The 26,273-nt window shown below is 55.1% G+C and overlaps 1 protein-coding gene across 2 annotated transcripts in view; it reads left to right on the top strand.

Moving 5' to 3' along the window:
- Positions 1-16,747, top strand: part of TTBK1 (tau tubulin kinase 1) — a 45,437-nt gene extending 28,690 nt beyond the window's left edge. For both annotated transcript variants that reach the window (XM_036318075.1, XM_036318074.1), the window contains exons 14-15: positions 11,426-12,990; positions 13,566-16,747. In XM_036318075.1, coding sequence (XP_036173968.1) covers positions 11,426-12,990; positions 13,566-13,953 — 1,953 coding nt within the window. In that variant the 3' untranslated portion in view covers positions 13,954-16,747. The remainder of the gene's footprint in view (positions 1-11,425; positions 12,991-13,565) is intronic.
- The last annotated feature ends 9,526 nt before the right edge of the window (positions 16,748-26,273 follow it).

Raw genomic sequence — 26,273 nt, 5'->3', positions numbered from 1 at the left:
CCGAGGCAATGAGGTGGTGATGATGAAGGCACCAAGAAGGACAATGCCTGTACAGGGAGGGAAGGAAGGGCGGCCTGAAGGTTTGCAAAGGTGTGTTGTGTGAGGCTGTGTGTGCCTGCGCGCATGCCTGCACTCTCGTGTGCTTCTATGTGAGCACTTGTTGCGTGGCAGGACCGCCGTGGGTGGTCGCACTGCACAGTCCCGTGTGTGGGTGTGTTTGAGTGTGCACGTGTGTGTTAGGGAATCAGAAAGATGTCTGTGCAGTCCTTGATGGTTTCCTAGTTCCCACGCTCACCCTGGCTCCTCTCTCTATGCTCCTCCCCCTGACCTCTGCTTCCCTCCCATCCACTCCCTTCACCTCCCCAGCTCTCTCTGATTGGAGTAGAGCCCTCAGAGGCCCGGGGTGCCATAAGTGGGTGGGTGGCCATAGCAGTGCCCTCCCGGAAGGCCAGCATTGTGGTGTGACTCATCCACGTGAGCTATGCACACACCCACCTCACTCCTGTCCCCCAAATCCACCCCCGCCATGTCTGGGCCGGAGCGCTTTCCCCCATCTAGGAATGAAACTTGTGCCCCCCCACCCCAGTTCTGGCTGCTAAGTTCAGGCTATTTTGGGTGCAGACGGTAGAGGAGGGGTCAGGGTAGAGCCTTCTCCAGAAGGGACAGAAAACACAAGCACAAAGGTGAGGGGTGGGATGAGCAGGAGCCCCTCCCGCCTTCCCCTCCGGCCGCCCCCTGGTCTCCCTGCTAGGGGCAGGCGGTGCAGTGAAGGGGAGTCGGTCCACCAGCCACCCCAAGGTCAGCAGCAGTGGGGGCAGCGCCCGCTCTCTGGGGTTAGATGAAGCCAAGCATTCCCTTCCAGCGGGCTCCCCCACGGACCCTGAGCACAGCTCCCACCAGTGACGTGCACCCTGAGGTACTCGAGACCCCAAAGTGCCTTGTGACTAATCAGACAGTGGCACTACCTTCAGCCTTGTTTTAGCATCAAGTGCATGTACTGTTTCCAAAGCCTTTGGAAGTGGCGGATCCATCCCGAAGGCGGCTGAATCCACACACACACACACACACACACACACACACACGCACGCGCGCATACACGCACACGCTCACACACACACACACACACACACACACGCACACCAGAACCGGTGCCTGTGGGAGTGGGTGTGTCCTTTAAAGATTATGATTCAAAACATGTTGTCCTTGGAGGGACACTCTTTTGCATGCCCTCTGGGGGGGGGGGGGAGTGTCTTATAAGCCATACGCTCTGAGCAGACTGGAGGTTACTGGATCTGTTATTATCTTTTGAGGGTGGCTTTGACTTTTGGAAACAGCTAAGGCCATTGGAAGCCACATGTTCAAGTTCACGTGCAGCTTGGCAGAGCCGTTCCTGGATTGGAGCTGAGTGGCCAGGCCCCAGGCTGGGCAGGGAAGTGTGAGCCTGCCATGTGGTCAGGCTCCTTTCTGGAGGTTTTCCCTTCCCGAGAGGAGAAGGCTCTCTGCCCCGGGAGAGGGACAGCTCCCCGGGCTCAGCTCTGCAAAGAGGCCGCCTCCGTCGTACTTCACAGTCACACCCAGCCTGCTGGAGTGGCTTCCGGTTATTTATTTTTTATTCCATTTAACAGTCACTGGCACCCAGGGCTTATTTTGTGCCAGGCAGTGGTCTAAGCACTTTACAAAATTAATTCATTTAACCCTCATAATAGCCTATAAAGTAGATCCCAGTATTGTCTGCAGTTAATGGATTAATTAGAATATTTAATTTACAAAAACAGTTAAAAAAAAATAACCCCTGCCAATGCCGAATAACCGAGGTCTTGTTTGATAGTTTTAAAGCATTTCGGTCTATTGACCATCCTTCCTGGTCGGCCCCTCCCCACCCCATCTAGTAAGAAGGGAGTTGTCTGTGAGCCAGACTTGGATGGTGTCCAGGGGGGTCACTCCAGAGTACTGGGGTCGGTTGAAATCGCAGAGCCTGTCTCTCCAGAGACCCCAATCTCTCCATTCCCCACTCCCCCCGCCCCCTGCCCAAGCATCCCCTGGCAGCTCTGGGCTGAGGTGGCTGAGTAAGAGTTATAGTGGAGAAAGCAGATGCTCAAAACCCTGACCTCGGGGGTCATGGTGGGACCCTCGTGGCTGGGCTCATTGACAGGGCAGGTCCTGACGTTGGTGAGCACTGACCGTGGGATTTAAGCTGAGTGTCAAGGGGAGCCCAGCGTGTCAGGGAGTGGGCAGATGCAGGGACAGTGGTAAAAGGGGACCCACCACACCATCCTTTGCTCAGGCAATTGTTGCTGAAATCTCCAATTTTTTTACGTGAAGTCTCCCAATTTTTAATTATTGGCATCTAACTTAAAAAATGACAACCGCTTTTTAAAGAAAAATCACCATGTGAGCCAAACAAAACCAGTTTACAGGCAGAGACCCCAAACTCAGTTTGCCACTGTGAGCCCGAGCACAGTGGACCTCCCTCTGTCCAAGGCTGCGGCTCTCACAGGGTCAGGCGGGCTTCCTAGAGCGAGGTGTGCGGTGCGCTGTGTGTGTGTGTCTGTGTGTGTGTGTGCGCGCGCCTGAGTGTGGGGGCCACTGGACTTGTTCGTGGTGAGAAGGGCCCTCCTCATAGGACCAGTATTTTCTCTGTGGGACAGAACCCCGAGTCGGTGAAAAATGCTCTAGTAAATTCTCCATAATGAATAGACCCTCCACACACTCAAGGCAGCTTGGGTCACAGCAATAACTACTTAACATTCTCCCAGCCACGAGCATCCCACGCCCAGCAATCTCCCCTCTGCATCTCCACTTTTGGGGAAATGGGTCTAAAGCTGCCCATGGGGGTGATGGCATCTCTGAGCCACGCTGGCACATTAACTCCTGCTTCCCCAGCCAAGGGGGGCAGGCCTCTCCAACCCGTTCACCATTCCTCTCCTCTGCCCCACCTAGGTCCCTTTTTCTGGGGCGGGGTGGTGCTTCTGCCAGGCAGGGGCCTGGGTGGCCAGGGGAGGGGACCATGCTTAGGGAGGGTGTGGGTGCCCCTGGTTGAGGGAGCACGGAGACTGCTGTGTCCCCTGCCATCCACGGGTTGATGGAAACATAGACCCCTAAGGAGGGCCTGAACCCCACCCCACCCCACTCCACCCCAAACTCCACTGAGATCCCAACCTGAAGGGCAGGAATCGGCCACCCTCATGGGCAGACCTTGGTAACAGAGTGTGGCCAATCACTCTCCTAAGTTGGGGGGCATGTCCCCAAAGCTCACACTATTCCCACTAGGGGCAGAGGTGCCCCCCGGGGTGGGTGGGCCCGCCTCTGGAAATATTCCAGCAACCTCTCCCTAAGGGAGAACTCCCGGCCTGAGGACAGTCCCTCAGATGTCCCAATGGTTCCCACACCACCGTGGGCTCCCCGCCCCGGGAAAGAGCCGAGAAGCGCGGGGCGGGGGGGGGGACAACGACACCCAAAGGAGCACGGGAACCTCCCACACCCGTCTTTCCACTTGGTTCCACCGTCAGTTCCCCGCGTACCCTCTTTTCTCCCTGCACAGGCGGGGGGAGGGCGCGGGGTGGGGGCCCTTCGCCACACTGACCGGCCACGCACACACTCCGTAGCTGTGCGCACACGCCGTCCTCTCTCCGGACAGCAGACTAGCAGCCCCGCCAGGGAGAGCACAGGCCCGGCTCCCGGCCCCCCTCGCCGGTTCCCAAGGGTACCGGGACCCCAAGCCTCACGGTCCGCCCGCCCCCGTCCGCCGCCGTCGCACCACGAATGTACGCTCCGTCTTCCTAACTCGCTGCTGCGCGCCCCCCGGGGACTTGGGCCCTGGCCCCGCCCCCAGCCGCGAGCTGCCTGCTGCTAACACTCCACCGGGGCTGGCACCCCCTGCGCCCCGACGTCGCTCTGTCAGTCCTTGGTTGCTTTCCCCTCCGCCGGCGCCCTGGCCTCGGGTGAGGGGGGTGCTGGAGTGAGGCTCGCTCCCCAGGGCTTCCAGGTCGGGGATGCCGACGAGGGGCTGGGAGGGGGAGCTGGCCGGTTCTCCGGCTCCAAGAACCCCCGTCGCCCCACCCCTGCCTCCCTTACCTCACCGCCCCCGGCTGTCCCCCACTCCCCATATCACTGGCCTTGCAATTGGATGCCAAAGAGCCCAGATTGAGGGGGGAGCCGAGCTTTGAGCCTAGGTCTCTCAGAGCCACCCAAACCCCCTTTCGCCCGCGCCCCAGCGTCCGTGTCTCCTGCCCCACCCCACTCCATCACTGAGCGCCCTGGGGAGGGGTGACCTCAAACTTGCCCCCACTTCCGGCACTCCTCCCTCCCCACCTCCGAAAATAAAACTCAGGGACCAACATCTGCTTCCTTTGCACTTGCTCCGTCGACCCCTCCCCTCACTGGGAGGGGTTTCCGCGGGGGAGGAGGCGGGTTCGGGGCTCTGTGGCTGACTATTGGGCAGGAGAGAGCTGGCCCCTGCCCCCTGCCCCCTGCCCCTTGCCCCCTGAGAGGTGGGACTGGTGGGATGGGGGGAGCTCAGCCCCTTCCCTCCAAGGACCAAGGAGGCGCTCGCTGATGGCGGTGGAGAGGGGAGCGAGGGATGGGAAAGGGGTGGCGAGAGGACCCTCCGGACCCCAGCTGGTTTATCCCCGCCTCCCGCCCGTCGTCAATCCCCGCCCGTTTTGTACCGCAATAATCCTGTATTATAGCTTGCACTGTTCCCCGACCCCGGCAAGCATGCACGAAAACTCAAAACCACACGCGCGAAGATGGGACGCTTTTTCCTCTCCGGGTGCGTCCTCCGTGGGCCGCGGCGTCGGGCCGGCCGGGTGGAGGCGCATGCACTGAGCCCGCCCCTCGGCTGCGAGTACTGTACACATCCAACACTTGAAACCGACACGCACACGCGCGGCGCCGCCACGGGGTGGGGCACGGACACGCACCCACGCGCGCACGGGCGGGGGTGGGGGCGCCCCGCCGTCACACGTCGCTGTGCGAGGGATCTTGTGCCTTTTTCAGTCCCTGTATGTTAATCAGACAATCCGGAGAGCTTGTGTACTACCAAATCCTGATTAAAGACGCCTTCCAGGAACTGCGCCTCGCCTGCTTTCTTTCACCCACCTCCTTCCTAACCCACCCCTCATGCAGACCCTAAGGCTGGAGTCACGGGAGGGCAGAGGGCAGAGGGCAGAGGGCAGGGGCTAGTCTTTTGCTGACTCAGGGATCTTGTGGGGTCAAATTCCAGATCAATGGATCCAGTCCCACCCCTACCTCCACCCGCAGCTAAGACCTAGGCTGATGGGGAGGGGGAGGGGGAGGGGGACGGGAAGGGGTCCCCAGGAGGCTTCAGCTTGGTGGGGCTGGAGCAACTCTCCCTGCTGGCTGTCTCCTTTCATCCTCCGGAGGAGGGGCTTGGGCTGGACTCTGGTCTCTGGGGCCCTCCTCCAAACGGTCAGCTTGCCATCTTGCCAAGGCCAGGAGGAGAAGTAAGGGGGGGAGCACTGATAGTTCCTACATGGATCAGATGGTCCGGTCCGTGGGTGCGGTGGGGTGGGAAGCTAGGACGCCAGGGAGCTCTGTGCAGCGTCCGCAGGCCTTCGCCTGGGCCTCTGCTCCGAGGGGAGGTCTGAGGTAGCTCTGGCCTGCGGAGAAGGGTCTGTTGAGGGGGATCATGAGGGAGTGGGGGTGCGAGGATAGCATTGGGTTGAGGGAGGACTAGGCCAACAAGAGGGTGGGGACATGGAGAAGGAGAGGATGGCGCAGACGTCTGAGATTGCAGGGGTGGGACTTCTGCTGGCACAGTGCCCCAAGAGGAAGACACCCTTCTCTTCGGGCCTGAAGCAAGTGTGGGGGCAGAGGCGGGCAAGTCAGAGTTGCGTTTCTGACTCCAGAGCATTGAGAGAGCCCCCGGGCTGCCAGCTCCTTGCCTTGGGGCAGGCAGGAACGGGTGGGGCCAGAGACCTGGAGATCAAGTGTGTGGAGATGTGCATAGGTCTAAGGCAGGCAGCCACCTTCCCAGGTCATCTCACCCTTTCTAAAGCCGGACAGCCAGGCTGCCTCATGCTACTTGAGCCAGTTAAGCAGAGACAGGGTTGAATCCTATATGAGCGTTTATTCCAATAATGTGGGCAGTAGGGGAGAGCAGCAGGTCACCCAGGAAAACCTGCTCGACCCTCCCCATACGCCAGCTGCTTATACTGGGTAGAAGGGCAATGATGACACGGATGAATAGGAATTACAGGCATGGGGAAGTAGGCAACGTATAATGGTTACAGGTTACAGGCAATACGGGCCGTGCGTGTGTGCGTGTGTGTGTGTGTGTGTGTGTGTGTGTGTGTGTTTGTCTCGCGCGCGGGTCCAAGGTTGTTAATCTTCCCAGGATTCTGGGCAGTTCTCAGAAAAGGAGGATGGACTTCATTCCGATGTTAGCTCCCATGTCCCGGGGCGTACAGCTCTCGGCCAGGTTAGAAGGTGCTTTCTCTAATCAGAACAGAACCGTCATGGTTAACAGAGCGAGCATGGTTCATATTTCTTACTGTTATAGCTGGTCCCCACTATCCTATTTCGGCCCCTAACACTTCCACTCAGAGGACTGTCCGGCCAGTGAGCCTGGGGCGGAGGAACAGGGGGAAGCTCTTAGCTTGACAGGTGTGGCTTGAGAGTAGACACTCAGACAGACCAGTAAAGAACCTGGGAAAGATGGGGGTTGGCAGAGGAGGCTACGCTGTTGACTTCTCATCTCCAATTTTCAGGCTGGGCCATGATGGCAAGGGGGCGTTTCCCCTGGGGAGGAGGGCGACAGGAGGTGCGCACCTGGTGGCTGAAGGGGGGGGAGCACCGCTGTGAGAGGCACAAAGCCCTCCCCACCCCCATGGGGAGGGAAGGGGGGACATTAGGCTCACTCTCCCATTTTTTGTCACTCAGCACTCCCCCTTCTTCGACCTTGAGACCCGTGTGCTAATGTGCAGTGTGCAGGACTGGGCTTGGCCCGGGTCCAGGCAGGAGAGCTGCTCAGTGCGCCCTGCTGGGTGTGTGTGTGTGTGTGTGTGTGTGTGTGTGTGTGTGTGTAGGAGCCTGTCCCCAGTGCCCGTGTCAGAGGAGTCAGGGCTGAGGAGGGTTCAGTTTTGCTGTTGGTAGGGAAGATCAGAGTCTGTCCGCCCGCCTCTCTTTCTTGCTGACTGGAGAAAACATGAACTTGGGCTGGGCTCTGAAGCTAGTGAGGCCGTAGCCCTCTGGTCTGGGCTCAGTGGGGGCAGGGAGAGGGCTGGGCTTTCATTCTCTCTCTCAGCTCCAATGGCCGCCTCCTCTCCTACTGCCATCCACCCTTCTGACATTTGCCTTTTGCCAACTTTAGTAGAATCACTGGTAGCTTTAAACAGACAGATTTCTGAGCCTCATCTCTGACCTACAGACTCGGGGGGCGGGGGTAGGACTCTGTATTTGTAAGAAGCACCCCCAGAGCCTGGCTGGTGTGGTTGAGCATCGACCTATGAACCAGGAGGTCACAGTTCAATTCCTGGTCAAGGCACATGCCTGGGTTTTGGGCTTGATCCCCCGTGTGGGGCGCGCAGGAAACAGCCAATCAATGATTCTCTCTCATTGATGTTTCTATCTCACTCTCACTCTCCCTTCCTCTCTGAAATCAATAAATATATATTTAAAAAAAAGAAGAAGCACTCACAGGTAATGCTGTGCAAACCAGGCTGGGGAGCACAATGTGCAAACTGGAATCGTAAAGGTCGCTGCCCTGGAAAGGGAGCAGGCAGGCAGGAGCTTCCGGGACTCCTGCATCCCCTGCTGACACCCTGCACTCTTGCTTCCCTCTGAGCTGGGATGGGGGTGTCATGGCTGGTCCCCTTCCATGGTGTTCTCAGCCTCCAGGGCCAAGCACACAGAGGCTATCTAGTGGTTGCTGGCTGATAGATGAGCACTGGATTGCATGGGTGAATGAATGAATGAATGAATGCTCATTGGGCTCAGGCATCCAGGAGAGGCCTGGAGAGAGGGAGGGAGGACTTCCCACATGGAGCCAGATACGGAGGGCAGAGGGATTTTTGAAACAGAAAACCCAGCATGCCCAGGAGGAGATAGGCTTGGCAGGGATCTGTGGGACAAGGCTGCCCCACTCTGAGGTTCACAGCCCTTCCTGCTAAAGGGCAGAGGGTCCCAGGTTTCCCTGCTGGGGCCGGGCAGGGGAGGGGAGAGGGAGGACAGTGAGGCAGTGGAAAGAGTTCTGGGCCACCCTGGTTGATGGGTTCTGTGACTTGGGCATGTCAATACCTCTTTCCAGGCCTCAGTTTTCCAGCCTGATGTTATCACCAATGACTGATGTTCAGTTCTCCTTCCTCCTTCCTCCCATGTGGTGGGAGAGGAGGGCTTTCAGATGGCATGGGAGAAGACTCCAGCTGGGATCAGCTAAATGGGCGCTGTGAAAAGCAGGTCCACCCGCTGGATGGGGCTTTGTCAGAGATCCAGGCCCTGGCCAGAGGGCAGAGTGGTTCTGCCAGGGATGCCCTACATGTCAGAGGTGGGGCAGGGCAAATAGGCAGAGGTTCTGCTGAGAAAGGATGCCTGGGTTGAAGGGCGTCCCTGCCAGGTGGGATGTGTCTGGTGCTGGGTGGGTGGGTTCTGAGCTGGACAGGAGGGAGACCTGACCAGAGCTCTGCATCTCTCCGGCTGCCCTGGCTGTCAGTGCCAGCACCTGCCCGGTGGTCCCCACAAACCCAGGAGCTCACAGCAACCCCCTCCACCTCTGCCCAGTCATCTTCTCTAACCTTGATGTTGGAAACTAAACATGGCTAAGGGACCCAACGCAAGGCCTGGCACAGAAGCAGTGTTAATGTTTGCTAAGTGAATTAATAAATTAATGAATAATGAGAATGGTGCAGAAAAAGAAAACAATTGCTGGAGACTTCCAGCCGGATATATGAAGGGGACAGTGCTCGAAGGAAGTTCCCTGTCCGACTCAAACAGGGTGTGCTGGGGTCCTGTCTGGGTCTGATGCTGCCATGTCTTGCATCAGTTTCCCACCCCCTCCCCAAGCCTCCCCAGCAAGTCCTCACCTAGTGTCTGGCTGTGAGGGAGATTATGGCAGCTGGGGTGGTAGAAAGCACAGACAGCTGTGGGCAGGTCCTCGGCCTGGGGGTTTCTGCCTTTCCCCTCCACCAGCTTTCGGGCTAACTGTTTGCACAAAGGCCTCCCTTCCTTTCCCCACCACTCTAACCGCCCCCCCCCCGCCCCCATAGATGTGGTATCTGGGTGTTTCTGGGGTCAGGGATAGAAGCAATGATCTCCAAATCAGAGTAGGGGGTGGGTGGGAGGGAGCTAACATTTATCAAGAAACTGCTACATGCCAGACCCATTGCTTACACGGCCTCATTTATGATCACAGCCTTTGTAGAGTGTGCATCGTCCCCATTTTGTTTCCTAATATGGAGATTGCACACTCCATGAACACAGGGACCATGTCTATCTTATTCACTGCATTCACAGGTTCAGGACTTTTGAATGAATGAATGAATGAATGAATGAATGACCCTCAAGGGGCTTAGCGTTTATGGAGAGAGCGAACTATGTAAACACCTGCTTGTGGAATAGAGGGGGAAGGGTCTCTAATGGAAGGATGTGGGAAACAAGTACAAAGGAGGCTGTGAAGTCTGCTTGGTGGGTGGACAGGAAGGCTTTGGAGAGAGGAGCTGTGAGAGCAGGTCCTGGAATAAGAACGGGGATTTTTCACGTGAATAGAGCGGTGAGAAGGAAGCCGGGGAAGAGGAAACTGCCTTGGGAAAGGCACAGAAATGTGAGATGCATGACCCACTTAGGGAACATGGTGGCATCTGAGTGGCTGGGCTGTAGGGCGGGGGATCAGAGGTTGCTGCTAGAAGTGAGGTTGGAGCAGAAGATAGGAGCCAGATGATGGTGCAGAGGGGTGTAGGGGGCAGTGTGAAGCAGAGAGAGATGGGATTCGATTTAAGTTTCAGGGAGATCCCTTGGCAGCCATGGGATGGATGGATGGGCAGTGTGGGATGGAGAAAGCAGGCCAGTGGCCAGGGAACCACCAGGCAAGACAGGGCTGTGCCCATGGGGCTGGGGCAGCAGACGCAGATGTGTAAGCGGGGACTTGGCAGGACTCCCTGAGAGTCTGGACGGCCCCTGAAGGTGTTGGGAGTGTCAGGATCTCTCTGGGGCTCTGGATGGGCTGTGTTTAGGAAGATGGAGGCCCAGTGTGTTCAAAAGGCTAACACAGTGCTGGGCACTGTTCGCACCATCAGCCTGGAATAGAGCCACGTCAGCCTGATGGCCCGCCTGTGGGTGCCCGGGGGGTGTGGATTGACAGGGCCGAGCTGGAGAAGATGCAGCAGCTGCGTTCTGGTCAGGTGGCCAGGCCTTTCCAGTCTGGAAGGAAGGAGGCTGGGGGAGAGGTGGCAGGAGTCTTAGGAAACCAGACAGGGCCATCGAATTGCCAAGGACGCTCTACAACAGCGGTTCTCAACCTATGGGTCGCGACCCCTTTGGCAGTCGAATGACCCTTTCACAGGGGTCGCCTAAGACCATCGGAAAACACATATATAATTACATATCGTTTTTGTGATTAATCACTATGCTTTAATTATGTTCAATTCGTAACAATGAAAATACATTCTGCATATCAGATATTTGCACTGCGATTCATAACAGTAGCAACATTACAGTTATGAAGTAGCAACGAAAATAATTTTATGGTTGGGGTCACCACCACATGAGGAACTGTATTAAAGGGCCGCGGCATGAGGAAGGTGGAGAACCGCTGCTCTACAAAGCTTCAAAGGGGAAAACTTAATTAAGTGAAAAGAAACCACCACATTCACAGGTGGGCTGTGAATTCCAGGGGAAGTGTGGGCTGCTAGCCCGGTAGAGGGTGGGTGGGAGGACAGGGTCCTGGAGCTCCAGTGGCCCAGCCTGCACTGGGGGCTGGGGGACAGCCTGGACGTTGCCTGTCCCGCACAGGCCCTGGGCTTTGGGCAGCCAGCTCCTGGCTGCAGAGGAACTATGCCGCGAGGAGGCGGTGAGGGCCCCTCATTGGACCTGGTTTCCTCGTCGGTAAAAGGGAGGGTTAATCTGCCTGGCAATGGCCATTTTATTCTACTGATTGAACTAGCGTGGCTCTGGGGTTGGGGATGCACGTGGTGAGGTGAGGAGAGGAGTGGGGAAATGGGAGGCTGAAAAACAGAAAAGCCCCCAGGATCAGGGCCTGGGACCTCAGGGGACCCGGAGCATGGACACAACCATTCATCGGAGACCCTAGGTCCTGGGGATAGAGCAGTGAGCCCAAAAGACCCAGTGCCTGCCCTCAGGAGCTCACTGTGGACACACCCGGGCCCGTGGGCCTCTCAGCTGGGGGTGCGTCAGGTCTTCTCGGGCCCCAGAGGGGGTGGCCTCAGCCGGTCCCTGTGTGTGCCCCTTGCAGGTGTTCTCCGTGGCGCCCCCATTTGAGGTGAACGGTCTCCCACGAGCTGTGCCTCTGAGCCTGCCCTACCAGGACTTCAAGAAAGACCTCTCCGACTACCGCGAGCGGGCGCGGCTGCTCCACCGGGTCCGGAGAGTGGGCTTCTCGCACATGCTCCTCGCCACCCCCCAGATCCCGCTGACTCCTGTTCAGCCTCAAGCTAATGGGAAGGAGGGAGAGGAGGAGGATGAGGAAGAAGATGAAGAAGAGGAAGAGGAGGAGGAAGAGGACGAGGAGGAAGAGGAGGAAGAGGAGGACGAGGAGGACCAGGAAGAGGTGGAGGACGTGGAGGAGGAGGCAATAGCCCTGGGGGAGGCACTGGGGCCTCGCAGTGGCTCCAGCAGTGAGGGGAGCGAGAGGAGCACCGACCGGAGCCAGGAGGGCGCCCCGTCCACGCTGCTGGCTGATGACCAGAAGGAGTCCAGGGGCCGGGCCTCCATGGCTGACGGGGACCTGGAGCCTGAGGAGGGCTCCAAAACGCTGGTGCTCGTCTCCCCTGGTGACATGAAGAAGTCGCCTGTCACTGCCGACCTGGCCCCTGACCCTGACCTGGGCACCCTGGCTGCCCTCACTCCTCAGAACGAGCGGCCCCAGCCCACCGGCAGCCAGCTGGACGTGTCTGAGCCAGGCACCCTGTCCTCCATCCTCAAGTCTGAGCCCAAGCCCCCCGGGCCTGGGACAGGGCTGGGGACCGGGGCAGTCACCGCAGGGGCAGGGGGAGTGGCAGTCACCTCCTCACCCTTCACCAAAGTTGAGAGGACCTTTGTACACATTGCAGAGAAAACCCACCTCAACGTCATGTCTTCCGGTGGGCAAGCCTCACGGCCTGAGGAGCTCAGCTCTGGGGGCGAGCTGGGCCTGGAGGTGCCCTCTGAGGAGAGGGCTGCAGAGGAGGGGACCTCTGTGCCCCTGGAGAATGGTATTCCCCAGTCAGGGCTGGAGAGCTGTGCCCTGCCTGGCCCTCCTGGGGACACCCCCATGGAGGTGGCCATGGACTCACTGCCCAGTGGATCACCCCTTGTCGATGGGCCAGCCCCAGCATCCCCGCTGGAACCAGACCCCGAGAAACTGGCCACCATCTCCCCCAGCCACCGTGCCATGCCAGGCCCTCGCTGCAGGAGCCGCATCCCTGTGCTGCTGTCGGAGGAGGACACTGGTTCGGAGCCCTCAGGTTCACTGTCGGCCAAAGAGCGGTGGGGCAAGCGGGGGAGACCCCAGCAGGACCTGGCCCGGCTGGTGATGGAGAAGAGGCAGGGCCGCCTGCTGCTGCGGCTGGCCTCTGGGGCCTCCTCCTCCTCCAGCGAGGAGCAGCGCCGCGCCTCTGAGACGCTCTCGGGCACAGGCTCCGAGGAGGACATGCCGGCCTCTGAGCCCTCGGTGCCCAGGAAGGCCGGGCGGGCGGCTGCCACCCGGAGCCGGATTCCCCGCCCCATCAGCATCCGCATGCCCACACCTGCCCCAGCCCAGCAGTCCCCTGGCAGACCCCATGGTGCGGCCCCAGCATCGGACACAGCCATCACCAGCAGGTGAGAAACCACCGCCAGCCCCAGGGTGGGCAGAGGGCGACCACAGAAGGCCTGCACCAGCAGGGGCTTCCCCAGGCGAAGGTCAGGGGCTATCGAAGACTCAGGAAGGCCCCTCGAATGTACCTCCTGTCCACCACCAACTGAGTCTCTCTTCTGACTCCGTTCCCAGTCCTGTCCCTGGGCTCAAGGGGGTGGAGACAGTGAGCAGGCCTGGAGGGGTGCCAGGGAGGCCAGGTTTGGGAAAGGCTGACTGGGGCCTCTGGTGTGTCATGGGGCGTTTGAAGCCAAAGGAGAAAGCTCAGAATAGTCAGGAGGAAACTTCATTCACATGAACATAAACAAGGGTATATTACAGAGCAGAATGTAAAATCCATGGGAATTTGAAAGATGAAATAGAGATGCCGAAGAAAGCCTGCAGGGAGCAGCCGGGGAGTGTTCGGCCCCTAGAAGTCCTGCCCCGGGCAATCGGCTCAGTTTATTTCTGTGTCAGGTCTCAAGCAGGTCTGTGGATACAAGGCTCTAGGGCTCAGTGCGATTCTGAAAATGTCTCTGCTTCCCCCCTCCTCCTCCCGCAGGCTCCAGCTGCAGAAGCCTCCAGGGTCGGCCACTGCTGCCGACTTCCATCCCAAACAGCCCCTTGGCCGGGGCCAGGGCCCAGGGCGAGGCCAAGCCAGCACCAGGCCCACAGCCCCGCGCAGTCCGGGCCTCCCTGCCTCCACCGCGCGCAATTCCAGCGCGTCCCCCCGCAGCCAGTCCCTGTCCCGCAAAGAGAGCCCCTCACCCTCGCACCAGGCCCGGCCTGGAGGGCCCCCACCCCGAGGCGCTTCACAGGCCCGGGCCGAGCCTGATGGCACCCCCTCCCTAGGGGGGCCCAAGAAAGGACCCAGAGGGAAACTCCAGACTCAGCGCGCAGCAACCAAAGGCCGGGCAGGTGTCGCGGAGGGCCGGGCCGGGGCCAGATAATGACGCGCGGGCTCTGTGTGGGCCCCCACCCTCACTCCAGCCCCCAACCCGCAGCCGGCCACACTGGATCAGCTCCCAGCACAGCCTTACGCGCCCGACGCGCCACCCGCGGCCCCAGCTTCCTGCCTGCACCCGCCGTGCTCGCCCCAGCCAGGCTCCACCGGTGGGGGCACCTCGCCGCAGGGGTAGAGCTCGCCTCCCTTCCTTCCCCAGTCACCTCCCGCCTCCTGCCGCCCGCCCGTCCGCCGGAAGGCTCAGCCACTCTTCTCGGAGGACCCCGCTAATCGGGACAGCCCGCTCTCCCGCCAGGCCTCTGCTGCTCTCCTTGCTCCACCCCGACACACCTCTGCTTACACCTCCTACAGAGCCTTTCCCTCCTCCCAACCCTCTTCCAGCCAAAGCCCCCCTTTCAGAAAGGCAGCCTCAATTTCCCCAAGTGGAGGCTCCAGCCTCCCCAAGAGGCCAGCCCCACAGTCCCCTGGGAAGGACCACTTCTCAGCTGGGAGTCTTGGGGCTGGGGAGGTGGGACCTAGGGCCATTGGTCTACTCAGGTGTGAGGGGGCAGGTATGACCTGCCCCGGAGCTCCATCCTGGACACCCTGTGGGAGGCAGTGAGCAGTGTGGGGGTTGCTCTAAAGTGCAAGTCCCCCCACCCCCTGTATTTGGGTGGGGCCTCAGTGGGAGCCACAGGGTGTGGACTGCCTGCCTGGGCCTGTATTTCCCAGTGGGAAGTTGGAGGAAGGGCTTTAAAGAAGTTTCACTGGTCCTTGGCCCCCATCTAGTGCTCAGGACCCCTCAGCATCCGGAATTCCTTATCGCCATCTAACTCAATCTTGCCTCCTGCAGTCTCAGCCAACTCCCTTCTCTCCTGGGTTCAGTGGAGGTGGAGAGTGGCTGCTCATCATCTCTCGCTGGCCCTTTGGAGATTCAGGGACACAGTTCTGGCCAGGCCACCCTCCCTGTTCTCCTGGCTGTGACCATCATGTCCCCCTGTGGGCAGAGAGAGCAGAAACAGACAGACAGACAGACAGATGACAGCTGGCCCCTGGACTCAAGGCAGAAAGGCCCTTCTAACTTCCAGATTATATGCTTGTGTGATGGGTCCAGCCCAAGTCCTCTCCTCCCCAGCTCACCCTTAGCTCATCCCTCTTGTCATAATCCCACACCATGCAGCCGAGCTGTCCCTGCAGAGATGTGAGGACTGCTCTGCTCCGTGAGTGATATGGGGCCTCCTCCTCGGTCTGGCTCCTGCATAGCTCTCACCCCGGCTCATCACAAGCCTCAACTGTCCACATCTGGGCCAACCAGTACACTGGCTGCAGAAGGGACAGCCAAACCTGCTTATCTGGGACAGGTCCTGGCAGGCCTCCTCCATGCTCAGCACCCACAGCCTCTGTCCCCTGACCTGCCCTTTCTGTTTTACCCTGGGTCATGGAGAACAAGGCCGACAACCAGGGAAAGAGGAAGAAAGGCCCCTGCTATGCCCCAGTGATCTGGCAGCACCCAGCCACCATCGCTTGAAAGGATGCCCACGAGGAAGGTGACCCAGGGAGCAGCCTGGCGATGCCCGCTGAAGCCCTTCATGGAGAGGCAGCAGGCTTGGGCAGCTGCTTCCATGCCGAGGTGGTGGCATCTCTGCAGACCAGCCTAGGGGAGGACTCCAGGGTGGACAGCCCCCGAGGTCCACCCCACGCTGACGCAGAAGCTCCCAGAACACTCAGGAAACCTCTCTGGACAGAGCCCTCTTTGTCAACCCGAGACCCTCCCAAGACCTCTACTGCCCTCTGGGTCCAGCAGAGGGGGTGGAGAAGGGGCCATGCCCTCCCACCTAGAGCTTCTCTGAATGACAATCAGCTCCTGCCAGGTGGGGACCAGGGCATGACCCCTGGTACCCAGGTCCTGGGCCTGCTCCTTGCTACCAACCGAACTGTGAATGTAGGGCCCCAGACTCACCCCTGCCCCAGGACCAACAACACCCTGGTTTGGTGTTGGGAGGAAAAGGGGGTGACCTGAGAGAGCCCAGGCCCATCCTACCGTCCTGCTTCACCCCGCACCGAAGGTGGGCAGAGCTGCAAAATCCTGTCTGTCCTTGGGAAACCAGACCTCCCCAGGGCTCCTAACTGACCTCAGGCCTCTGCGTCATTGAATGTCACCAGAGTTGGGAAGGAGGAGCAGGGGCGAGTGTGGGAGGAGGCTAGAGGATTCTGCTTCTCTCCCCAGGAAGGATCCAAGGCAGAGGAAACCATGTCTCCCAGTGCCCCACCCCCAGCTGCAGCCTCTTCTCCCTTGAGCACCATCCCCTCCACCAAGCTCTGCAGGTCCTGAGCCCCTTCTCTGTCAGAGTGTCACACCACCACCACCACCACCACCACCGCACTCCAGCTCTTCCTCATGACAGCCCCTGTCACTGGCTCAGATGCGGGGCTGCCCACCCCAGACATGCCTTCCCTCCCCAGCCTCACTGTGCACCAAGAGGGTGCAGGAGATGTACCCCAGGCACATGGCGCCCCCTTCCCAGCTCCTCACAGGGGCCTGGCTTGCTCCGTCTTCTCTGGGGACCGGCCCCGGTGGGCTGGGGTTGGGGACAGGGAGTTGCCCTCCCCTTCTCCAGGGAAGCCACAGAAGAATGTTTACATGCCAAACAGAATGTAACACCCGCCCCCAGTCACTGCATGGCCTCTGCCCACCCTGCACCTGTCCACCCCTACCCCAACATCCAGGAAGCCGCTGTCATGATTAGATCGGGTCTCAGAGGGAAGTAGCCATCACACCATTAAAAAGCCTGTGGACCTTTCTTTCTGTTGGCCTGGACTCTTCTTCCGTTGGGGGAGAGGGCAGAGACCGGGCCCTGGGCTGGGGCGGGCAGGAGAGAAGAGCACAAGTTGGTGGGCAAATGTGGCCGTGGACGGACTGTCATGGAGGCGGACTGTCTCTACCAGCAGAAATGGAAGCTTGGAGGATGCAGGTAACCTGCTCAGGGTCGCACTGGTGGGAGGGACTTCCTGCTGCCTCTGATGGCAAAGCTGCGCCCTCTCTGCTCGCTTGGCTGTCTGACCAAGGGCCAGAGACTCTCAGTCTAGCTTTGTGCAGAGAAAGGGAGGAAAATTTGTCAGTGCCCAGAAGTTAACAGATAAAAATGAATGTGTTTGGAAAACCATGAAGTACAACAGCTCACAGGCAAGGAAGGACAATGGTCACTATTCTAGCAAAATCTATGAAAATCACAAATGAACGTAGCCTGTGGCTCAGCCCTTCTAGAAAGGTATCCTACACTCACAAGATTGGGTGTCTAAAAGTATTCATTGCAGCATTCTCTGTATAGTTCCACAAAGCCTCACCTCAATTCTGAAGCCCAAAAAGTTCTGAAAACTGGAAGTTTTTCCATTATTTTGGCACAAGTCTCTGACAAGACTATTTGTAGTCTTTTTAAAAAAAATTATATTTTTCCTTTCAAAAAATTTTATTGTTGTTGATTTCAGAGAGAAAAGGAGAGGGTTAGAGAGAAACATCAATGATGAGAGAGAATCTTTGATCGGCTGCCTCCTGCACACACCCCACCAGGGATCAAGTCCAAAACCCAGGCATGTACCTGACCGGAAATCGAACCGAGTCCTCCTGGTTATAGGTGAACACTCAAACATTGAGCCAAACTGGCCGGGCTATCGTCATTGTTAATTCCACTTATCATACATGTTTGCAGTGGAAATAATACTGTGATTATGGAGTGCTGTCTTAGATTCTATGAGGGGTTTTCATAATGTATGGAATATACACTGAATTGCCTTTTTAAATAGTATATACACATGTGTTTGAATTGTAAAGAAATCGGGTAAGAGACTGTGGACCTGTAAAAGCAGAAGTTCAGATGTAATTTTAATGCCTGGTTGTTGGGGCTCAGTATATCGAGCCACCCATACGATGGGGACCCCACTGTCTGGTATTGTGAAGTGTTTACTGCAGGTGGCTCTTTGTAGACACTTTCGACTGGTCTCTAAGAGAGTAAAAAAAATGTGTGTATAATGTGCAACTATTTATCTTTTATTTTATTTTTTATAAAAATATATATTTTTTATTTCAGAGAGGAAGGGAGAGGGAGAGAGAGAGAGAAACATCAATGATGAGAGAGAACCATTGATTGGCTGCCTGCTGCACACCCCACACTGGGGATGTGCCCACAACCCGAGCATGTGCCCCTGACCGGAATCAAACCTGGGACCCTTCTGCCCACAGGCCGACGCTCTATCCACTGAGCCAAACTGGCTAAGGCTAATGTGCATCTATTTAGATGAGTTAGAGGTCTCGAATTGCTTCTGGGAGGCAAGCAAGGGGGAAGGGGGTTTTACAGTAGTGTATTTGCAGTACCTTTTGCATTTTGGACCCTACATTCACTAAGTGTGAATCTTTCATCTGGATAATACCATAAACAATTTCGGTCCCAGGGCAGGCTCCTGGCCCTGCCTGGGGTCTGAGGTAAGAGAGCCCAGGCTCCAAACTCATGCTCTCCCCCTGAGAAGACCATCAGACACAGCTCTAACACCCCAGAACCCATGTAACCACCTTCTGTGCCCCACAGGGGCCTCCTGGAACCCCCTTTCTCTGGCATGGGTGCCGGGGGGCTCTTGGGCCTGATTCACCAGCCTTGAGTAAGGTGCTCACATGCTTTCGTCTTCCTCCTTGTTCAAAAATGTCAAAAGCAAGCCATGTTTGCAGTAAAAAGGCAAATGCTAAAAGCGTATAAACTGCCCTAGCTGGTTTGGGTCAGTGGATAGAGTGTCGGCCTGCGGACTGAAGGGTCATGGGTTCGATCTCTGGTCAGGGTACATGCCCATGTTGTGGGGTTGACCCCAGTAGGGAGCGTGCAGGAGGCAGCCGATCAATGATTCTCTCTCATCATTGATGTCTCTCTCTCTCTCTCTCTCTCTTTCTCTCTCTCTCTCTCTCTCCCTCCCCTTCTTTCTCCCCCTTCCTCTCTGAAATCAATAAAAAAAAATATTTTTAAAAAGCATATAAACTAAAACATGAAAGCCCCCTATCTATATGGAATATGATCATGTAAAGGTAGTATATTTAGAGTTGTGCAACCATCACCACAATCAGTGTCAGAACATTTCCATCACCCACTAACAATCACTCGCATTTTCCCCCAACTCCTCCGGACCTAAGCAACCACCAACCTACTACTTTCTGTCCCTGTATAGATTTTTTTATTTTGGACATTTCATATAACTGGAATCCCACAATATGTCGTTCTTTGTAACCACCTCCTTTCACTTAGCATGTTTTCAAGGTTCATCCATGTGGTAGCATGTATCAGTACTTCATTCTTTTTTATGGCTGAATAACATTCTGCTGTATGGACAGACCACATTTGTTCATCCATTCATCATGGACTTGGGTTTTTTTTTTTTTCTCCCTGTTGGCTATTCTGAATAATGCTGCTATGAATGTTTGTTTGCAAGTGTTTATGCGGGCATACGTTTTCATTTCTCTTGGATATATATCCTGTGAAAATATCCAAAATAGAATTGCTGGGTCATATGGTAACTCTATGTTTAACATTTTGGGACATTATGAAGCTTTTCCACAGTGGCCACACCACTTTCCATTCCCACCAGTAATGTATGAGGATCCTTACGTCCTTTTTAATAGCTACTTAGTAATCCATGACATGAATGTTCCACCTCCGCATCTACTTAGCCAGCTCCATGCTGATTTTCATTAGATTTTTTCCAAGTTTTTACTATTTCAAATAGTGCCGCAATTAAAATCCTTGCTTTGATGTTTGTTACTTTTCTAAGTCTAATTCTAGCAAAAATCCCCAGAATAATCAAATAGATGAAAAATTATATCTTGTTCTATTTTTTAAAATATATTTTATTGATTTTTTACAGAGAGGAAGAGAGAGGGATAGTTAGAAACATCGATGAGAGAGAAACATCGATCAGCTGCCTCTTGCATGCCTCCCTACTGGGGATGTGCCCGCAAGCAAGGTACATGCCCTTGGCTGGAATCGAACCTGGGACCTTTCAGTCCACAGGCCAATGCTCTATCCACTGAGCCAAACTGGTCAAGGCTCTTGTTCTATTTTTAATTTATTTTATTATTGAGAATGAAAGAATTCTATGGATCATTCATTATTTTGCATTCCTTTAATCATTCATTCATCCAATTAATTCTGCAGCCTATTGCTGAGCCCCACATGTACCAAAGGCTGCCAGAGATGGGGAATTGAAACAGTGCACAGTGAGCTGGGAAGGAGGGGGTTGTAAATTAACTTCCATTTTACATGTGCTATGTACGTTGACACACAAGATTCAGGCAGACTCCCAGCCCAGACTGGGAGCTTCAAGGAAGGCTTTCAGATCAATGTGACTCTTACACTGAATTTTGAAAGATAAACAAGAGTTAGCCAGGTAAAGAGCAGAGGACATTCTCGCAGAGGGAGCAGCATGGGCAAGGAAGTTGTGAAGGTGTGAGAACTGCTTGTGGTTCAGTGTGGTCAGAGGTGTGAATTGGGGAGCAGAGAGAGGAGTGAAGGGGGCAGGAGCAGGTCTGAGGCAGGGGTAGGCTGTGCCCAGGAGGATGGCTTTAGAGCTAAGTTTGCAGAGAACCCCCTACCCTCCCTCCCTCCCTCCCCCCCCCCCCCCAGGAGCCCGAGACCTTTCAGGCACACTCACTTCCCAAGGCCCAGTTAGGGCCTACCTGATGCTTCACCATGTTAGGACCTGCCCAGCCCCTGGCAGACCTTTTTTTTTTTTTTTTTTTTTTTAATATATTTTTATTGATTTCGGAGATGAAGGGAGTGGGACAAAGAGATAGAAACATCAATGATGAAAGAGAATCACTGATTGGCTGCCTCCTGCCCACCCCACACTGGGGATCAAACCCACAACCTGGGCATGTCTAGACCAGAATTGAACCTGAGACCCCTCAATCCGCAGGCTGCTCTATCCACTGAGCCAAACCAGCCAGGGCCTGGCCGGCCTCTTCCCCACTCCCCCAGAAAGATATTTCTCTTTTCTGTCCTGTGGCCAACTGAGCTCTGAGGACAGGGGCACAGAGAAATAAGTGGCTTGAGCAAGTTTGCTCAGTCAGGAGCTAGCTACATAGGGGCTACAAGATCAGAGACATTGGAGGGGCGTTTGTTAATGGGGAGGAAAGGTCCCTTGAGGACACCCTGGAGAAAAGGGACAAAGGTGGGAGTGTGAAGGGTGTCATGTCTCTGACCAGCAGACACTGGGGCCTGCTGATATTTTCCCATTGGCTACTCTTGTCCTGGCATCAAGACCAGGACAAGAGCTGAGACTAACTCAATATTGAAGGGAAGTCAAAACAACTTCTAAGACCTCAGCAGATGTAGGAGCTTGATCATTGCCCATGGTAATGAGGTGATGGGGTGGAGAGTCAGCAAGGTCATGGGAACTGGGCCGTAGGTTAGAAGGAAATATAATACAAGCGCATTTTCATCAGCCCCAGGTGGCATCTTCTGCATTCCTCCTTATCCCATGGAGTAGTAAACTCAAAGTGGTGTGACATCACCCATTATACTATCAATTTTATCATAATCATTACTATCTCCCTTATCCACCTCTGACTCTCCTACCCACCATTCCAGCACCATCATCACTCAAATCACAGATACCCTTCTCCCAAACTAGGCTCCATCACCACCATCATTGCTATCACCATTACCACCACTTTCATGACTACAACCACCACCACCATCAGTACCATCTATACAATCCTCATCATCACAACTGCCCTCATAACCACATCACTATTACCATTATCCCTAGCCCCATACCTTCATCCTTACTTCAATAACCCCATCACCATCATTTCTACCATCAGTATTCCCACCTCCATCACTACTACACCATCTCATCATCATACTTACCATTACAATGATTCCATCAGTACCATCATCAACATAGGAAATGATTACATGGGTTCTTGCAATGGGTAATGGTCAGTGAAACCCCAAGATAGGGAGGTTAGCTGAGGTCACTCAATGCAGAGGGGAGTAAAAGAGTAAGAAGTCCTAAAGTATAAGAAGTCTCTATTGCAAGCAATCCCAAATAGGGAATTGTTTGTCTTAGGAACTCATTCTTCCCCAAATCTTCTAACAGTTCTAGTAATAATTTCAACTATTGTTATTTTTCCAGTGCACAAGGTTCCTTCCCATCTAGTCTGGTATAAATGAAGGTCTCCTCCATCTTGGCCTCTGAGCTCAGGTTTGGATTTCCAGGTGGGAGGAGGATGGGGATAGTTAAAAATTTAATCAAAACAAGTTCTTAACTGGTGATTCAGAGCTTATCTGCCTTCTGGTTAGACTCTTGGAATTTCATACCTTGCCTGTCCAGATCTATCATCTGCCTCTACACATCATGGTCATTGTCACCATCATTCCTTGATGCCATCAGAGAGGCGAGCCACCATATGGGCTGAAGGCAAGGAAGTAAGATGAAACTAGGCGTACAGTTAATGCCAAAATTACTCGCTGTAGAAAGGAGCTGCAGATTTAGATCTGGGTTTCCTAGGCGCCAGTGCAAAGAGGGAAAGGTGACCATTACATGACTATCAGCTATTTTTTATGTTAAGGCAGGAGAGAAATCCCCATTGTGAAAACAAAGGCATCACAGCCAATGCCCAGGGCTGGCCTCATGGTTGTTGTCTCAGTCTGTGGAAAAACCTGAGTCGTCCCCTGTGGAGCCACTGAATGAACCATAGAAATGAGATGGCAGCAAAACTTACCTCCCAGGAGCTGCAAAGTGTTGTGGTGTTTTATATTTTAATATAAATAATATGATTATACTAGAGGCCCGGTGCACAAAAATTTGTGCACTTGGGGGGGGGGGGTCCCCAGTCTGTGCCCTCTCGCAGTCTGGGACCCCTCAGGGGATGACCACCTGCTGGCTTAGGCCCGCTCCCTGGGGGATTGGGCCTAAGCTGGCAGTCAGACATCCTTCTGGCAGCCTGGAAGCCCTTGGGGAATGTCCACTTGCCAGTGGGGACCAGGCCTAAGCTGCAGTTGGACATCCTTAGTGCTGCTGAGGAGGTGGGAGAAGCTCCCACCACCACTGCTGTACTGGCAGCCGTCAGCCTGGTTTGTGGCTGAGCAGAGCTCCCCCTGTGGGAGCGCACTGACCACCAGGGGGAAGCTCCTGCATTGAGCATCTGCCCCCTGGTGGTCAGTGTGTGTCATAGTGGCCAGTCATTCCCAGTTGTTCTGTTATTAGGGTCAATTTGCATATTACCCTGTTATTATACAGGAGTGCCTGGCCAGCCTGGGTGAGGGGCTGATGGCTGTTTGCAGGCTGGCCACAGCCCCTTCAGGGTGGGGATCCCCACTGAGGTGCCTGGCCATCCTAGGTGAGGGGCTGAGGGCCGTTTTCAGGCTGGCTAAGCCCCCGAGCAGGGACCCTCACCCCATGAGGGTGTGGCCATCCTGGGTGAGGGGTTGATGGCTGTTTGCAGGCTGGCCACAGCCCCCAGCCATCCAAGCTCCCAGTGGAGGCTGGCTGGAAGCAGGTATCTGGGATTTGTTTATCTTCTATAATTGAAACTTTGTTGCCATGAGCGGAGGCCACTGTTGGCTCAGGGCTGGCAGGAAGCTTGGCTTCCTCCATCACCCGGGCCACCAAGCCTTCTGCTTGCTCCAGCTCCGTGGCTGCCGGCCGCCATCTTGGTTGGGTTAATTTGCATATAGTCGCTCTGATGGGCTGGTGGGTGTTGCTTAGGGCATGGCAAAGGTGTGGTCAATTAGCATCTTTGTCTTTTATTAGTGTAGATAATATTAAATGTAATATTAAGTGTGGGATCACATGTGAGTGATAGCAAATGGAACAGGAGTGGTCTTACCCTTGAGCTGGTCTCCAGAATGCCTTGGGCATCCACCAGAGGAATAAGACGAAGGCCAGTGGTGCAAGGTGTGAGGTGCCAACAGGCTGGTGTGTTTGGGGAACTGGAGGGAAGGGGGCCTTGTTGGGAGGGGCCAGAGGCAGGTGGAGAGAAGCCAGTCTTGGGGTCATATGGGTCAAGCTAGGGAGTTGGACTTTTGTTGGGGTCCAGCCCCAGCAGGTCCAGGGGTTCCCAAAGGTGTGGACGGAGTTGGCAAAGAATAAAGGATATGGAGGCAGCGTTCAGATCATCAGCATAGTTGGGTTCTCTCTTTATTGTCCTGTTACATCTGTATTTATACCATTTGATCCTATATAAGCATGCCTCTATAATCACATCAGGGTATGTTTTGGGTAACCTTCTACAGTTCCTTGTTTCATTTCCATAGTTTCTTATCTGACTTTTGCCAAAAATCTTGTCTCTATCTAGTTCTGTTGATTTTAATCTTGTCTAGGTTAATCTCTGTGTTCCATTATAAGGGCTATTCCAAGGTCACAATTCTACTCCTCTACTGATAAGCTACAAGGAAGTGACTGAAGGAGATTATCCTACCCAGTAAAGGTTATGTCCTCCCAGCCCCGCTGCTTGCCTTCCCTGGGACTTCCCTGTGTCGGTGGGTCTCCAGGGGTATAGGCTTTGGTGCTTTCCCTGGTGGGCAGACCCCTGAGGATGTGGGCCCAACAAGTCCCAAATTTATTGCCAACAGTCTTAGTCCAAGTTCTTCATAAGTAGTACATGGTATTTCTGTAACACTAAGGAGTTTTACTGATTTATTCTCTTCCTTAGTCCTGTTAATCCCTAACTCCAGGGAAAAATCCCCACCTGGGAAAACAGCCTTTCTCAGGGAGGTGGTTCTGGTTATAACACATAGTGCTAAAAAAGGGGGAGCAAACATATTAAGAACAGTATGCCGTATACTCCAGATACCTTGAAACATATGCTATGCAGATGTTTCTTCCCTGCAGTGACTGGGTCAAGCAACAAGGATGGACCAGCTTCCGGCAGACTTTCACCCTCCAGCAGTGAGAGATGGGGAAGGCTTTAAGCAGAGACACTCCTCTATAACATTTGTTCTGAAATGTTCATTGTGGCAGGTATGTGGAGAGTGGGTTGAAAGAGGTGAGATAAGTTAGGAAGGTTTATGTAACTCATTTGAACCCACCTGCTAGACTGCACCCTCACTGAGGGCAGGGATTGTGTCTGAGACATCTTTGTACCTCACTCTAGTGGGGTAGCACTAGAGACTCAACAAATATCTCTTACTCTTATCACCTCCTGTCACCACCTCCAAATCACTGCCCTCACCCCCATGCCTGTTATACCACCATGAACACACCGTGTCACTGACAGCCCTTTCCTCAGAGCTCTGTGAGGGTGCCCAGCCCAGTGCAGACTGGAACATCCCTAGCTCAGCAGCTGAGGTCAAAGTCCTGGGCCAGAGTCAGGGGTCCTAGTCCCCTCTTCAGTTCTGCTGCTGAGTCACCGTGTGATCCCAAGCAAGCCACACACCCCATTTCCTTATCTGTTCAAAGTGGGGGCTATATGAAATTTATCATTTTCAATTTTTTTTTTTAGAAAACTTGGGCTCTTAGAAGCCTATTTGCTGCCCAGCTGGCGTGGCTCTGTGGTTAAGCATCAACCTCAGAACCAGGGGTCATGGTTTGATTCCTGGTCAGGGCACATGCCCAGGTTGCATGCTTGATACCCAGTGTGGGGTGTGCAGGAGGCAGCCGATCAATGATTCTCTCTCATCATTGATGTTTCTCTCCCTCTCTCTTCCTCTCCGAAATCAATAAAAATATATTTTAAAAAAGAAGAAGCCTATTTGCTTAGAAACCTGGAGCCCTTGGAACACAATTTGATAACTTCCCAGCTCTGCCGACCTGGTGTTTGGAGAATCAGATCAGAAACACTTGGCATTGCTGGTTTCTGCTGTGCTTTTGTGGCAGGGCTGTGAGAGAACTGAGTGGGGAAGACAGACACATGCCGAGGCTTCGGCATTACACTTACCTGTGGCAATCCCTCTCCTTCCTCACCACGCCCTCGGGGTAATCTAGGAAGCTCTTGGAAATAGGGGTGGGGGCAGGCAGGAGGGACTGTGGGTATAGGAAGAGCCCCTGAGTGAAGAAGGGGGAGGGTGATGGGTCTGGGATCCCCAGATTGGCCAGGCTGGTCAGTGTGGTTCCAGGTGTGTCTCAGGCCAGGGCATAAGCTCCAGGTGGGGACATAAATCTGAGAGGGTACAGAGAACACTCGTAGCTCAGCAGTAAAAACCCTTCACCTGGTTTTGAATCCTGGGCTGCTGTCCAGGCTGTGGTTGCAAATAGGCAAGGCTCACCTGGGTTTCATAGGACAAAGGGCATCCAAGGAGGTCTGGCACCATGCCGGGGAGACTCCTCCTCTTCGGGATCCTTGAAGCT

The sequence above is a fragment of the Myotis myotis genome, unplaced genomic scaffold (genome assembly GCF_014108235.1).
Source record: "Myotis myotis isolate mMyoMyo1 unplaced genomic scaffold, mMyoMyo1.p scaffold_m19_p_7, whole genome shotgun sequence".
In the NCBI taxonomy this organism is placed as follows: Eukaryota; Metazoa; Chordata; class Mammalia; order Chiroptera; family Vespertilionidae; genus Myotis; species Myotis myotis.
This window is presented reverse-complemented; position numbering and strand designations above follow the sequence as displayed.